At 43.5% G+C, this 14,790-nt stretch overlaps 1 protein-coding gene across 2 annotated transcripts in view; it reads left to right on the top strand.

Annotated features, from left to right (window-relative positions):
- The window catches only part of ABCA1 (ATP binding cassette subfamily A member 1), a 147,979-nt gene that overhangs the window by 21,187 nt on the left and 112,002 nt on the right, over window positions 1–14,790 (top strand). For both annotated transcript variants that reach the window (XM_007968523.3, XM_007968524.3), the window contains exon 2: window positions 3,962–4,119. In XM_007968523.3, coding sequence (XP_007966714.3) covers window positions 4,054–4,119 — 66 coding nt within the window. In that variant the 5' untranslated portion in view covers window positions 3,962–4,053. The remainder of the gene's footprint in view (window positions 1–3,961; window positions 4,120–14,790) is intronic.

The raw sequence follows: 14,790 nt of genomic DNA, 5'->3' as shown, positions 1-14,790 counted from the left end.
GGGAAGCAGACTTAGATTCTATTACATTTTTCAGGATGCCCCAGGAGTCACCTGGGAAGCTCAGCAGTCCTTTGTGACTTTCAAGCATATGGTAGAAGTTGCTGAACACAGAGCTCCCTCTCTGGGGATAATTTGCCCAAATCATTTAATCAAGCTTGAGAAATGAGTTACCACAGGCCCAGGAGTGCCACCACCCTTGAATTCTGGCACCCTATTTCTCCTGTCCATCTCTTAATTAATTAAGCAGACATCCCCGAGCGTTTACGACAAGCCAGGACCCTTTTGCATACTAAGGAAAACAGGGATGAAGGAAACAGGAATGGTCCCTGCTCTGACTCAAAAGGTAGAAATCCTCTTTCACAGCCAAGCCTTCCTAGGGAGCACATAGGAAGGGCTCTGAACCCACATGTCAGTTGCAGGGGAGGAGATCAGGAAAGGACGTTGAAGAAGTGGAGACCTAAGTTTAAGACCTAGGAGTTAGCTAGGCCAGTAGTGCTTGAAAAAGTGTCTTAAGACAAGAGAAGCCACCAGTGAAGTCCCAGTGGTAGGAGAGCGTGCAGCATATTCTGAGCCTGTACACACACCCAGGGCATTGCTTAGCAGGTAGGGAGTGGTGAGAGAGTAGGCTGGAGTCCCAGAAGGGAGGCCAGGTAGACCTTGGTGAGCACTGGACTCTATGTTCAGGTGCTGAGGAGCTGGCAAAAGGTTTTAAGTGGGGGAGTGGCATATTCAGATATTTGGTCTAGCTGAGTAACTTTGGGTGCTCTGTGGCAAATGGATGGGAGACCAGTGAGGTGGCGGTTGTGGTCATCTAGGAGCAGGATCAGAGTGGCCTATTGACTGGGATGACTGTGAAGTGGGATCCTTTCCAGCCACTAACTGGAAATGTGTATAAAGGCAGAAGTGAGTGTGCTGCATTTGAAACATTGAGAAATCTAGTACATAGTACTGTCTCTTTTATAGCTTTCTTTTTTTTTTTTTTTTTGGTTTTGGTTTGTTTGTTCACTAACTTGGAAAACTGATGTGGAAATGTCCCTTTGGCTTCAGTTACCTGAGCAAAAGGGGCCGGGCCTTGCCAATCCCTCCTCTTAGGACAGAATTGCTCCCAGTATTGATCATTGTGTTCTGAGATGAGGGAGCAAATTGTGCAGGAGGCCAGGTCAGTGCCAAGGTGGGCGGGAGGAATTGGAGCAGGAAGCGTGCCTATTTGTGCCCAGCAAAACCACAGTAGAACTTTCTACTGTGGCTCTATGCTACTTCTTACCAACCTTCTCCGTGTGCTTCCTGGAGAGTCCTTGGAGTCAGAACCGGTTTTTTTTTTTTTTTTTTTTTTTTGGAAACCCAGACACTTTGCTTCCGAGAAAATGCTGTCCAAGAAAACTCATCCTTCCCTCCTTCTCATGAACGTTGTGTAGAGGTGTGTCTTCTCTTTCTTTGAGCTTCTCCACTCAGGGTTTAGGGGAGGTGATATTCTGTATTTGGGTTTGGCTCTGGGTACTGCAACATTAAGCTATTTAGATTCCATCCTTCCTGCCCCTCCTACCTTTCCAGAAACCCACAATGGATTTGCTAGAAATAATGGAAAGTCCTGTTTAGACAGGATATAACCATTTCTCAGCTAGAGGATATTGTTGGAATGAAGAAAGATAAATGGGGAGAAAGGAACTCACATTGCTTTGGCACTTACATTAAGCCATGTACTGTGTTGGGAACTTATTTGTATTATCACGTTGAATCCACAGAACACCATACAAGGTAAGTATTGTTATCATTTTACAATGAGGAAACTGATGCTTAGAGAGCATAAAGCCTTGGCCAGGGGCACATAGTTGGGAAGCCGGGGCTAATTCATGCCCGGCCTCTTTCTGGTAGTTTTCCTTTTTTAATTGTACCCTCCTCAATGTTACCTTGGGGATCTGAAAAGGTTCACGTAGCTTCTAAGTCAACGAAGTGATTCCTGGAGAGCAGCTTCCGTATGAGAAAAATCTAGCTAATTATTTCAGTGTTTCTGGAATGCAAGCTCCGTCCTGAGCCATTTAGAAGACAATTTGGGATGACAAGCATGTGTCTCACAATGCTGTTCTGGCTGCCAGTGCTGTGCTGCCAGTTGTCATCTTTGAACAAACTGATGCAGTGCTGCTTTAATTCGTCCTCTTTTTGGAGTAAGAAACTTTGGAGGTGTGTGTCGTTCTAGAATTTTGCTGAGCAAATGGTAAAGAAAAGAAATAGGTCTTAAGGCTTGACTATTTCAGAGAATTTCTTGATTTATTGGACTGTCAGTGAATGAATTAGAATACACAGTGGTAGGCTGTCTTTTCTTCTGAGACACTGCAATTTCCTCCAATCTCTTGACTTTTCTAGAAGTTTTAATTCAAGTCCTTGTTGGGTGGGAGATAAAAGGGTATTGTTCTACTAGAGACTGACCTTGGCATGGAGATCTCATTTGGACTCACAGATTTCTAGTCTAGTGCTTGATTTTATATCCATACCTCATTACTGCATTCTTAGTTCCTTCTGCTCCTTATTCCTCATGCCCAGTGTCCCACCCTACCCTTGCCCCGACTCCTCTAGAGGCCACAGTGATTCACTGAGCCATTTTATAAGCAGAGCTAGGAGAGTTCATGGCTACCAAGTGCCAGCGGGGCTGAATTTTCACCTGTGTGTCCTCCCTTCTTCCATTTTTCATCGTTTGCCCACTCCCTAGCTTTAACTTTAGTATAACTACTTGGGACTATTCCAGCATTAAATAAGGGCAACTGCTGCATGGGTGGCTGGGACACACAGAAAGTAGTATCCGTTGTTCATGAGAAGACCTTCTTGCCCTAGCATGGCAAACAGTCTTCCAAGGAGGCACCTGTGACACCCAACGGAGTAGGGGGGTGGTGTGTTCAGGTGCAGGTGGAACGAGGCCAGAAGTGTGCATATGTACTGACTGTGGGAGCTTGTTTGTTGGTTTCACAGTTGATGCCCTGAGCCTGCCGTAGCAGACTTGTTTCTCCATGGGATACTGTTTTCTTTCCAGAGACACAGCTCTAGGGTTGTCCTTATTACCTGAGAGCCAGGTGTCGGTGGCATTTTCTTGGTGTTTACTCACACTCATCTAAGGCATGTTGTAGCTTTCCAGATTACGAAACTGTGCTTTATTTATTTATTTATTTATTTATTTTTTGGAGATGGAGTCTTGCTGTGTCGCCAGACTGGAGTGCAGTGGTACGATCTTGGCTTACTGCACCTCCACCTACCGGGTTCAAGCGATTCTCCTGCCTCAGCCTCCCGAGTAGCTAGGACTACAGGTGCCTGCCACCACACCCAGCTAATTTTTGTGTTTTTAGTAGAGACGGGTTTCATTGTGTTGGCTAGGATGGTCTTGATCTCTTGACTTCATGATCCTCCTGCCTCGGCCTCCCAAAGTGCTGGGATTACAGTCTTGAGCCACCACGCCCGGTCAATGGTGCTTTTTATCATTTGAAGGACTCAGTTGTGTAACCCACTGAAACTTTAGTCTGTAAGGAAGTTCAGGGAATAGTATAAGTCACTCCAGGCTTGAGGCAAAATTTACAAATGCTGCTGACTTTCTAAGTAAGGGGAGGCATTTTCTTAGAGAAGAGTTAGATCTCTGGGATTCCACTATGCCATTTCCATCCTCAGTGTTCTGGCCACCTGAGAGAGGTCTATTTTCAGAAGTGCATTCTTCATTCCCAAATGATAACATCCATGGAACTAAAATGATTAGGACCGTAACAACTAGCTCCTAGCCTGCTGTCGGAACACCTCCCGAATCCCTCTTTGTGGGTGAACCCAGAGGCTGGGAGCTGGGGACTCATGACCCATTGAGAAGCAGTCATGATGCAGAGCTGTGTGTTGGAGGTCTCAGCTGAGAGGGCTGGATTAGCAGTCCTCACTGGTGTATGGCTTTGCAGCAATAACTGACGGCTGTTTCCCCTCCTGCTTTATCTTTCAGTTAATGACCAGCCACGGCGTCCCTGCTGTGAGCTCTGGCCGCTGCCTTCCAGGGCTCCCGAGCCACACGCTGTGGGTGCTGGCTGAGGGAACATGGCTTGTTGGCCTCAGCTGAGGTTGCTGCTGTGGAAGAACCTCACTTTCAGAAGAAGACAAACAGTAAGCTTGGGTTTTTCGGTGGTGGGGGGCTTCTCTCATTCTTCTTTGTGGTTTTGAGTTGCGAATTGGAGGAGGGAGGGAGAGAAGGAAGCTGTTTGGTTTTCACACAGGGATTGATGGAATCTGGCTCTTATGGACACAGGATTGTGTGGTCCGGATATGGCGTGTGGCTTATCATAGAGGGCAGATTTACAGCCAGGTAGAAATAGTAGCTTTGGTTTGTGCTGGTGCCCAGGCATGAGTTCTGATCCCTAAGACCTGGCACCAAATTGCCTGACCACCCCACTGTTTCCTTTTGCTGCAGCCCTGGGAGCCACCTGGCTCTCCAAAAGCCCCTAATGGGCCCCTGTATTTCTGAAAGCTGTGAGTAAAGCGAGTTAATGGCCCCACTCTTAGAGATCAATACTGGGTATCCTGGTGTCAATCTGGATTCTTTCCTTACAGATTTGTGTCAGGCCTGGAGGAATATAATAGCTGAGACTTGTTTTATTTCTGCGGAGGGTTCTAAGCCATTCACTTCCCAGATGGGCCAATAATGCTTTGAGTAATCTGGAGATCATGTTTAATGCGCAGGTGAATGAAACTGTTCCACAGAGGGATGTGAGGGCTGTAGGGCAGAGTGAACTCCCTGAAGCTCAGACGTCAGCTCTATGTCTCTCTATCTCTGAACACCCTTCCTTAGAGATCCCATCTCTAGGATGCATTTCTCTGTAGTTACTTTCTACGTCTCTTGTTCCTGTTCTGCCTTTTTTTTTTTTTTTTATTGGATTCTAAGCCCGTATCCCCACTTGGCTATCTTAATGCAGCTTCACATGTCTGTAACAAAAATGATCATCTTTCTGAGATTCAAAGGGCTACATGGGACTTTGGAGAGAATTTCATTCAGTTTTCTTCAAACTAGAATAATGCTTGCACTGTCTGTAAAAGGACAAAAGTGTCAAAGCACCCTTTTGTTCACTAAATTTCTTTTTTATTATAGTGTTACTTAAATATGTACATATGTAAAAGTAGATATAAACTTATAGGCTATTATTATACAACTACATGACCCACACATATTTACAAATTAAGTGCAAACAAAATTATCCAATCAACACCATTCAAATTAATACCTTAAATATGGTGAGGCAGTTGTTTTTCAGCCGAAACCAAATTATAAGTTGCATGGCAATAAATGCTGTCGTGCTGAATGTTTGGAGTTTGGCTAGTCTATATTATCATGTACTAATGATTGAATTCTCCACCCATGTTTCTACTTGTACAACCTTAATTTGATGGTATTTGGCTTTCATTGGGTCCAGTCTCATCTTTTATAAGTTGAGTCCTCACCTGTTCCATTCTCATGAGTTTGCTACAATTATACTGGTGCCAACACAATCATAAACACAAATGTAGACTTGGGCTTTGAAATCTTGTGCCAGAACTTGGCTTTAAAGTAAGCATTTAAAAAATCCATATGTGTTTATTAGACTTGGTTTAGGTGACGATTGAAATGAAAATAAAGTGTTTAAAATCCTCCTAGAGAACTTAAATATAATCTCTCAGCAATGTGTATACAGGTCTTCATTTGAAAAAAACTGATTGTGTTCCGCCTCTCCTGTTACAAATGGGGAACCTGAATTCGCAGGTCTCTAGTGAGAGAACACGGACTAGAATCTATGGATCCTATCTGTTTTCTGTAATTGTAAAGTATAATAAGATAATATTATATTAATATAATAAAAGCAAACACTTAGAATGAGCTTCCATGTGCGAGGCACTAACTCATTAGGCATTATAACTAGATTTATTCCTTTTAAGGCCCTGTGATGTACTGTTATTTCCACATGTTGTAGATGGAAACATGCTACTCAGAGAGGTTAAGTAACTTGTCTGAGGTCCACATTACTAACAAGGAGCACAGCTAGGGTTCAAATCCAGATCATCTGACTCTGGAGCTAGCACTCTAACTCACTCTGCCAGATTGCTTTGCAGTGGTATCATTATTTTGCCTATCCCCCATCTGAGAATATTGAAGTTTCTGATTCCTTCCTTGCCTTTCTCCCTGCCTTCCATGGTTATTCCCAAGTCTTGGTGTTCTAGTCCTATATGTCCGTCATTAACTCTTATTCTTTCACTGTGGTGTGGTCTAGGGCTCCTGCCCCTTCTTATCCTGGTGGAAGGGGCCCATTTGCTGGGAAATTGTCTCTGCCATGGTTTATCCACGTTATGTGTCTGTTAATGAGTAGTGGGAAGAATCATATCATCTTGGCAATGAAAGGAGGGCTATGGCTCTGGGGTAGTCTAGTCTGAACCTCTTATTTTACAGATGAGAAAGCTAAGGTACAAAGCAGGAAAGGGATTTCGCCAAGGTCACCCAGCCAGCCACTGAGCTGCAACCAGAAGCTGAGATCCCTAGGACTAGGGCCAAGCCTCAGTCTGTCCCATCACAGTGACTTTTCTTCCCTCTTCCAAACTATTTTTATTTTTTATTTTTTTGCAACTGCATAGCAACTTGAAGGTAGCAGAAAGGGCAGAGAAGAGGTTTTCCGTGCTTAGCCAGGGAAGGAATCCTGCAACAGGATGTGGGGTTGGGTCATTCAAATTGGGCCAGACTCCACTGGTCTTGTTGCTTCTTGCTGGGTATTGCAGATGGGTTTAGAAGTGTTAGGATTAGAGAGAGAGGCAGGTTTAGCCAAAGCCAGTTTGTAGCCTTATGGCAGAGTTCTTGTTAAAGAAGGAAGTGGGATGCAACACCCTGACACAAAGGGGCTTAAGTTGTTACACCACTGCCTGCTAGCCTGTTTTCCTTACCTCCCTTCCTGATTTCTAAAGGAAGTGTATTTTGCTGAATCAGAAAGAAAAGTGATTTATTTCAGGTTGCTGATGCTTAGATTGTTAGAGTTGGAAAGATCTGGCTTGCACCTTGTACAATTGACAGAACTGGGGTTCAGGGGGGCACAGGTGTCCAGCATTGGTCAGTTAAGAAAGTAGCACCAGAACCAGTCTCCTGGTGGCCCTCCAGTTGCAGATCCTATTTTGCTTTGCTCTCTCTGTATGCTAAAGCTCCTGTGTCTCGGAATCTCAAGTTTTGACTGATGGCTGCTTCCCAATCCACCTGGTTTAGATTTCTAGATTATATTGTTTAGACATCAGAACCTCTTAAGGGTTGTGGGGCCACCTTGTTAGCTCACATAGTGAGAACCAGCCCTGCCCATTAGGTAGGGGAAGAAGTTAGCAGTCCCTGATAGCTGTTGCCTGCAGTGTATGGAAGTTCATTGCGCAGTTCCTGTCTCCTGAGATCCTGGAGTGTATATGCTTGGCCTCAGAGCCCAGCACAGAGCCTGGCCCTTGGGACATGCTTAGTAAGTATTTACTGAATGAGTGGGAAATGTCTTAAGGCCCATTGGTTTGCAGGCCTTGAGGAGGCTCCCTTGCACTAGGAAGAATAGTAAGAATACGTAAAGCCTGTCTGCTGCTGCCAGGAATATAGAAACACTATGTTTGGCCTGGAGCTGAACAGTATACCCCAGAGCAACCCTATTGAAAGGCAGTGCTTGCCTTTTCATTCTGTGTCCTGGTTTGCTGGTAACTCCTGGGTCCTCCCCTCTCCTGTGCCCCCATTATACAGACTCACGGGGGACCATCAGCCAGGGTTAGTTTTCCGCTGTTTCTGTTAGGCAAAGAATAAATTGAATTGAGTTGTGAAAGTTGGGTGCAAAGCTCAGTTTGGTTCCAAAGTAACAGTTAACTTGTGTGGGTGGTAGGTATTCAGTACAAACAGGGCTGGGGACAGGAAGGGGAAGAAAACTTCAGAGCTTTCAGGATCCTCATCTGGTTTTAGCCTGATTCAGAGGCCAAGGTCCCTATGGAACAAACTGGACAAAGTGAGAGTGGCCATATCACCTCTTTTCTTTTGCCTTTATTATTAATTTTCTCAAATAGATCTGACTAGTCATGTGGCTGGGAAAATAGTTAATTGTGATTTTTTTTTTTTTTTAAACTGAGTCTCACCCTATCACCTAGGCTGGAGTGCAGTGGCACGATCTCAGCTTGCTACAGCCTCTGCCTCCCGGGTGCACGCAATTCTCATGCTTCAGCCTCCCGGGTTCAAGCAATTCTCATGCTTCAGCCTCCTGGGTAGCTGGGATTACAGATGCACAGCACCACACCTGGCTAATTTTTGTGTTTTTAGTAGAGACGGGATTTTAGCATGTTGGCCAGGCTGGTCTCGAACTCCTGACCTCAAGTGATCCACCCACCTCGGCCTCCCAACGTGCTGGGATTACAGGCATGAGGCACTACCCCCAGCCAGAGTACCACTATTTGGGCTTTCTTTAATGAAAAAGAATGAACTATCCAAAAATTAAAACTCCTCATTTATGAGCTTTTAGAGAATTTTGCAGAGTAGATGAAAACGCTCTGCATCCTTTCCCCACTTCTGGTTTCACCTGACACATTTCTTCCCTGTCCTTACTCCTGGACCGGCAGCAGTGGTCATGATTCCAATCCCAGCTTGGCCACCATCTGTCTCAATAGCCTAGGAAAACTCCTTTCTCCAGAGCTTTAGTTTTCTCTTCTACGGAGTGAAGAAAGTTAAAACAAATAGAAATTTATTGTTTCATTTGGATAAATATCTATTAAGCACCTATTACTTGTGGGATGATTAGCTGGGTATCTAGTGGTGAAGCAGCCAGGCATGAGTACTGTTTTCATAGAGCTTACAGTTCAGTGAGGCCAGCAGATGTGAAACATATCGTCATGCAAATAAAAATATAACTGTAAACTGTGATGAGGATTATGAAGGAAAAAAACCGACAAACTGGTGTTAGATACTAGCAGATGTGGTTAGGGATTTAATTTAGAATGACAGATCATGACATTAAAGCTGAGAGCTCTGAAGTTCGAGCAATGGTGAGCCAGGCAAAGATCAGAGGCCTAGAGATAGGGAAATCCATTCCAGGCAGAGAGACTGGGGGTGCCTGTCCCCTAGGTAAGGGAACAGAAGAAAGCCAGTGGCACTAGTGGAGTGAATAAGACTGACTGGGGATGAGTTGGTAATAGACATGACCAGATCATTCAGGGCCTTGAAACTGGGGAAGGAGAATTTAATTTAGTATTTATTTATTTATGTATTTATGTATGTATTTATTTATTTTCGAGACAGAGTCTAGCTCTGTCACCCAGGCTGGAGTGCAGTGGAGCAATCTCGGCTCACTGCAACCTTTGCTTTCTGGGTTCAAGCGATCCTCCTGCCTCAGCCTCCTAGTAGCTGTGATTACAGATGCCCACCACCATGCCCAGATAATTTTTGTATTTTTAGTAGAGATGGGGTTTCACCATATTGGCCAGGCTAGTCTGGAACTCCTGACCTCGTGATCTGCCCGCCTCGGCCTCCCAAAGTGCTGGGATTACAGGCGTGAGCCACTGTGCCCCGCGAGAATTTACTTTTATTTTATATGCAAGAGGATTCCCTGAGATAGTCAGGCCACATTTTCTTGTGTCTCTTGGGATAGAGGGAACTTGAATGACAATGGCCCAAGAAAGCAATTGTAATCATTACATATACATGGACCATTTTATGCTCTGTTTTCTTCTTTCATTTAACATTATTTAGTGTGCATGTTCACATATTTCTAAATCATCTTCTTATTTAGAATAATGATTTCTGATGTGTAGGCTGTGTTTTATAGTTTTGAAAGTAATACTTTGATATCCATTACTTTCTTGATTCTCACAACAGTTCTGAGGTGTGTGCATTGCAATTTCTGTTTCACAGATGAAGAGAGTATTGTTAATAAGTTAATGTCCGGGCACGGTGGCTCACACCTATAATCCCAGCACTTTGGGAGACCGAGGTGGGCGGATCACTTGAGGCCAGGAATTTGAGACCAGCCTGATCAACGTGGTGAAACCCCATCTCTACTAAAAATACAAAAATTAGCCAGGCGTGGTAACACTTGCCTGTAATCCCACCTATTCGGGAGGATGAGGCAGGAGAATTCGCTTGAACCTGGGAGGTGGAAGTTGCAGTGAGCCAAGATGCACCACTGCACTCCAGCCTGGGTGACAGAGTGAGACTCTGTCTCAAAAAAAAAAAAGGAAAAAAAAAGTTTGCTAAGAGGAGGGCTGGAATCTTTTGGCTCCAAATCTACTGTAGGATGATGCCTTTGACATTCCTGGTAGCTTTGCAGTAATCCATCAACACAGTTTTTAGAAGTTCAAACCCTGTTGCCAACATTTAGATTGTTCCATGTGTGCTGCTACAAATAAATTACTATAAAGATTCTATACATTTAATCTTTTATTATTTTTGTATCATTGGTGTAGGCCAAAATCTGAGGAACAGGATTACTAGGTTGAAGGGAAATGGCCCGTGAAGTATATGATCAGATGTCTTTCCAGAGGATCCAGCCAATTTAAGTAGCCACCATCAATGTGTGAGACTTTGTGGTTGAGGGAAGGCAGGCCTGGTTTTAAAAATTGTTTCCCCTCTCTAGCATTTGTCTGATGTGATCCTTCAGATTTTGCTTTAGTTTTCCCAGGTCTCATTGGCATGTATGCTGTTAGGGATGGGCCTAAAATTAATTTGTCTTCATATTCATATCATGTCATCCCAGTGATTATTTAATAATCACTATTGATTAAATAGTGATTCCTTTTCTAGTTATTTTTGGGACATTTATTAAAACCTGGATATGGTGGCTCATGCCTGTATTCCCAGCACTTTGGGAGGCTGAGGTGGGGGGATTGCTTGAGACTAGGGGTTCAAGACCAGCCTGGGCAGCATAGCAAGACCCCATCTCTATAAAAATAAGGAAATTAGTCAGGCATGGCCGTACTTGCCTGGAGTCCCAGCTACTTGGAAGGCTGAGGTGGGAGAATTGCTTGAGTCTGGGTGATCAAGGCTGCAGTGAGCTATGATCATACCACTGTACTCCAGCCTGGGCAACAGAGTGAAACCCTGTCTCAAAAAAAAAAAAAAGTGTAGGGAGCAATTTTGGAGTTACTCATTTGGTCATTTGATATGTAGTTTTAGTTTTGGTCCTGATAGAGCCCAGAATGTGCCCTCAATTTGATGAACATTCTGATATATGGAGGAGCTCATTGTCCGCCACTTACCTTTTTACCTTTCAGAATATCTTTTGGTGTTTTCATCTATTTTTTCCCCATTGAGTGTTATTACCTTATCAAGCTCAGAAAAGTACCCTATCGCTATTTTAAGTGCAATTGTGCTAAATCTATAAATTAGCTTGGCAAATTTGGATATTAAATGATCTCATCAAGAAGCAGAGCTTAGCTCTCCTTAATTCTCGTCTTCCTTTATTTATCCTACTAAAGTTCTGTGGTTTTCTTTTATATAAGAAGCACATGTTTGGCTAAGTTAATACCTAGGTTGTTTTGTTTATGTTTCTGTTCTCACTGTGAATAGTATTCTCTTCCTCACATTATATTAATTTAACTGGTTTTCACAGGCTTATAGCAATGCTATTATTTAGGAGAATTTACCTTGGTTCTGATTAATTTACCCATACTTGCAAATCATTTGCAGCTTTTTAGTTAACTTTGTGAGTTCTCTTGGATTTACGACCACGCTATAAACAGAAAGGATATTTTCATCTCTTCCTTTCTGATGTTTATTCTTCTTGTTTCCTTTTTCATGCCCCATTGTATTGTCAAGAATCTCTCAATACTAAGAAATGGCGACTTCATTTTTCAGCATGGAGTGCATTATTTTGGCTACCATGATTCAGAAGCCTCTTGCCCAAGGCCCAATTTTATTCTGCTAGTTTTCTCTGTTCTTTGTCCATGGCCCTTGCGCTGCCCTAACCTTGAATTAACGTGGATAAATCTCAAGAATTTAAGAGCACCGTGACTGTGTCCTCAGGCTAGGTAGTGAAATGGGTTCAGAGTGACTGGATTGTGGTCTGTGAACTTCTGCAGCCAGCAGCAAAAGTCAGGCATGAATAATCAAGTGGACAGTGAACATCTGTAGTGTGTGAGATGTTGGCATAACTATGAATGATGATTTAAGAGTGATTTGATACATATTGAATAACATGATGATAAGTACTAGACTCTGTGGTAAGCCTTCTATGTGAAATACATTTAATTCTGATAATAACTCTAGAGCAGTAGTTCTCAAGTGGGGGCAGTTATCCCCCTACCCTACCCCACCCTCACCCTTCCACCAGGGACGTAACATCTGGAGATATTTTTGGTTGTCACAATCCTGGGAATGTATGTGCTGATACTTAGGGTTGAGGTCAGGGATGCTGCTAAGCTTCCTAGAATTCACAGGAGAGTCTCTCACAACAACTATCTGGCCCCAAATGTCAGTAGGGTCGCTATCAAGAAAATCTGCTGCAGCGGTGCCTACTCATATTATCCCCATGTTGAAATAACAAGATGGGAAGTGCAAAGTGGTGCTTTAGTACTCTTAGAGCAGCTTTGACTTTGGTGAGAAATGCCTTTTGAAAACAATGTTTATCCCCATCTTCCCACCCCATGGGGAGGTGTGCGGTTGGGTGGGTAGGTACCAAAGCAAGGTTTAGAAGAGTTTTCTATAGGAATTTATAATGGTAAAGGATCAACTTCATTTCCAAGCCATTTATGAGGGTTTATGTTTAGGAAAAGTGCTAATCTTAGAGATGGAGGAGAAATCTGATTTTATTAATGAGTGTAGCCTTAATGGCATATCCTGGCAGAAGTCAAGTTTGGTTTCTAGAGGGAGGCTATTATGAAAAGAAATACATAGAACATTCCCCTGGGTTTGGAAGGTGAGTTCTAGGTTCAATGATGGGAGGAATTTTAGAGGTCCAAGGTAAAAGGGCAAAGATTGAATTTTGTCTCTCATGAGTTCTTTGGCTCAGGTGGCGTGAACTTTGGAGACAGTCTGTTTAATTCACTCATACATGCTAGTGTCTCAGCTCAGCAAGGGCTTTGAGAGAGCAGGCGTCTGTATGCTCTGGTAAGTGAAGGCAAAGTGCATAAGGAGGTTGGGGTCCATAATGGCGAAGAGAAGGAGCCCTTCAGTCAGGGTGGCTCTGAATCTTGGCTCTGCCATTTGCCAATCTTGAACCATCAGGTACTCTTTGAATCTCAGCTTCCTCTTCTGTAAAATGTGTACAAGAGTACTAATTGGATTGTTTGATGATTAAATGAGTTAATGTATATAAAGCACTCACAACCCTGGTGCATAGTAAGACCTTTTTAAGTGTTAGCCATTATTATTATCATCATCAATTTTTTTTAACCTCTTTTCCTGATCTGCTTACACTCGCCATTCAGCTGCTGCAAATGGCTTGTAAGATTTTTTGTTTGCCTTTTGCTGTCAGTTGCCATGGGGAAGATCCATTCATTTTTTTCAGTCAACCAACATATTTTGAGCATCTGCTGCCCTACAGGATCCTAGATATGGGGGCTGTAGAGATGTCCAGGAACATAAGCCTTGATTCATTGGGTCAGATCACTGCTCAGTGGGGCTGGCAAATGCTAGGTTTCTTTTAAGTGGCATACCTTAAAAGGTATATGTCCCAAACGTAGCTTTGTGATGGCAGCATGATGGGTACAAAAGCACACACTAAAGGGTTAGTAGATCTGGGTTCAAACTTTGGTGCAGTTTCTTATGGCTCATAACTTGTTCAAACCTCAGTTTCTTCACTTCTAAAATGGTAATGATACAACCTACCCCACAGAGTTATTATGAATTAAATACTGGAGATGAGATACACAAAACGTCCTGAGTGCACAATAGGTGCCCAGCATTGGCTGTAAGTATTATAAATCTACAAGCTGTGAATTCATCTTACCTCTGTGGATCCTGTTGATATTTCTAGACCATGCCACCTACTGGGGCCATTTCCTACCTGAGTCTCCCCTATGTGGTGTCAAATAGAATGTCATGTGGCCTCCTGAGTTGGGTAGAATTGGCCGCTTATCTCAACCCCGCTACTGCCTACCTCCGTGATTTACCCTTCCTCCAGCTTTAGCCTTGCTACATATAAAATGAAGACAATAATGTTTCCTATCTCACATGGTTGTCCTGGGGATTAAATTAAGTAATTAATATAAAATGTGCCTTGTACATATTGGGTCCTAAATAAATGGTAGCTACTATTTATCCTAAAAGTACAAATGGTAGTTTCAGAGCTTCAAGGTTGATGACTATTTATTTTACTCATACTCTTTGTTTAGTTTCGTTTTTTTTCCCCTGATTTCCTTCCTTCCTTTCCTTTCCCTTCCTTCCTTCCCTCCTTCCTTCCTTCCTTCCTTCCCTCCTTCCTTCCTTCCTTCCTTCCTTCCTTCCCTCCCTCCCTCCCTCCCTCCCTCCCTCCCTCCTTCTTTCCTTCCTTGCTTCCTTCCTTCCTTTTTTTGAGATGAAGGCTCATATTGTCACCCAGGTTGGAGTGCAATGGAGCGATCTGGGCTCACTCCAACCTCTGCCTCCCGGGTTCAAACAAGAGTGGCTGGGATTACAGGCTCCCACCACGAAGCCCAGCTATTTTTTGTATTTTTAGTAGAGAGGGGGTTTCACTGTGTTTGCCAGGCTGGTCTTGAACTCCTGACCTCATGATCAACCCGCCTTGGCCTCCCAAAGTGCTGGGATTACAGGTGTGAGCCACCACGCCCGGCCTCATTAGTATTTTCTAAATTTATGTACAGTCATACCATTTTAAAAAAAAGTTGTAT

The sequence above is a fragment of the Chlorocebus sabaeus genome, chromosome 12 (assembly GCF_047675955.1).
Source record: "Chlorocebus sabaeus isolate Y175 chromosome 12, mChlSab1.0.hap1, whole genome shotgun sequence".
Lineage (NCBI taxonomy): Eukaryota > Metazoa > Chordata > Mammalia > Primates > Cercopithecidae > Chlorocebus > Chlorocebus sabaeus.
This window is presented reverse-complemented; position numbering and strand designations above follow the sequence as displayed.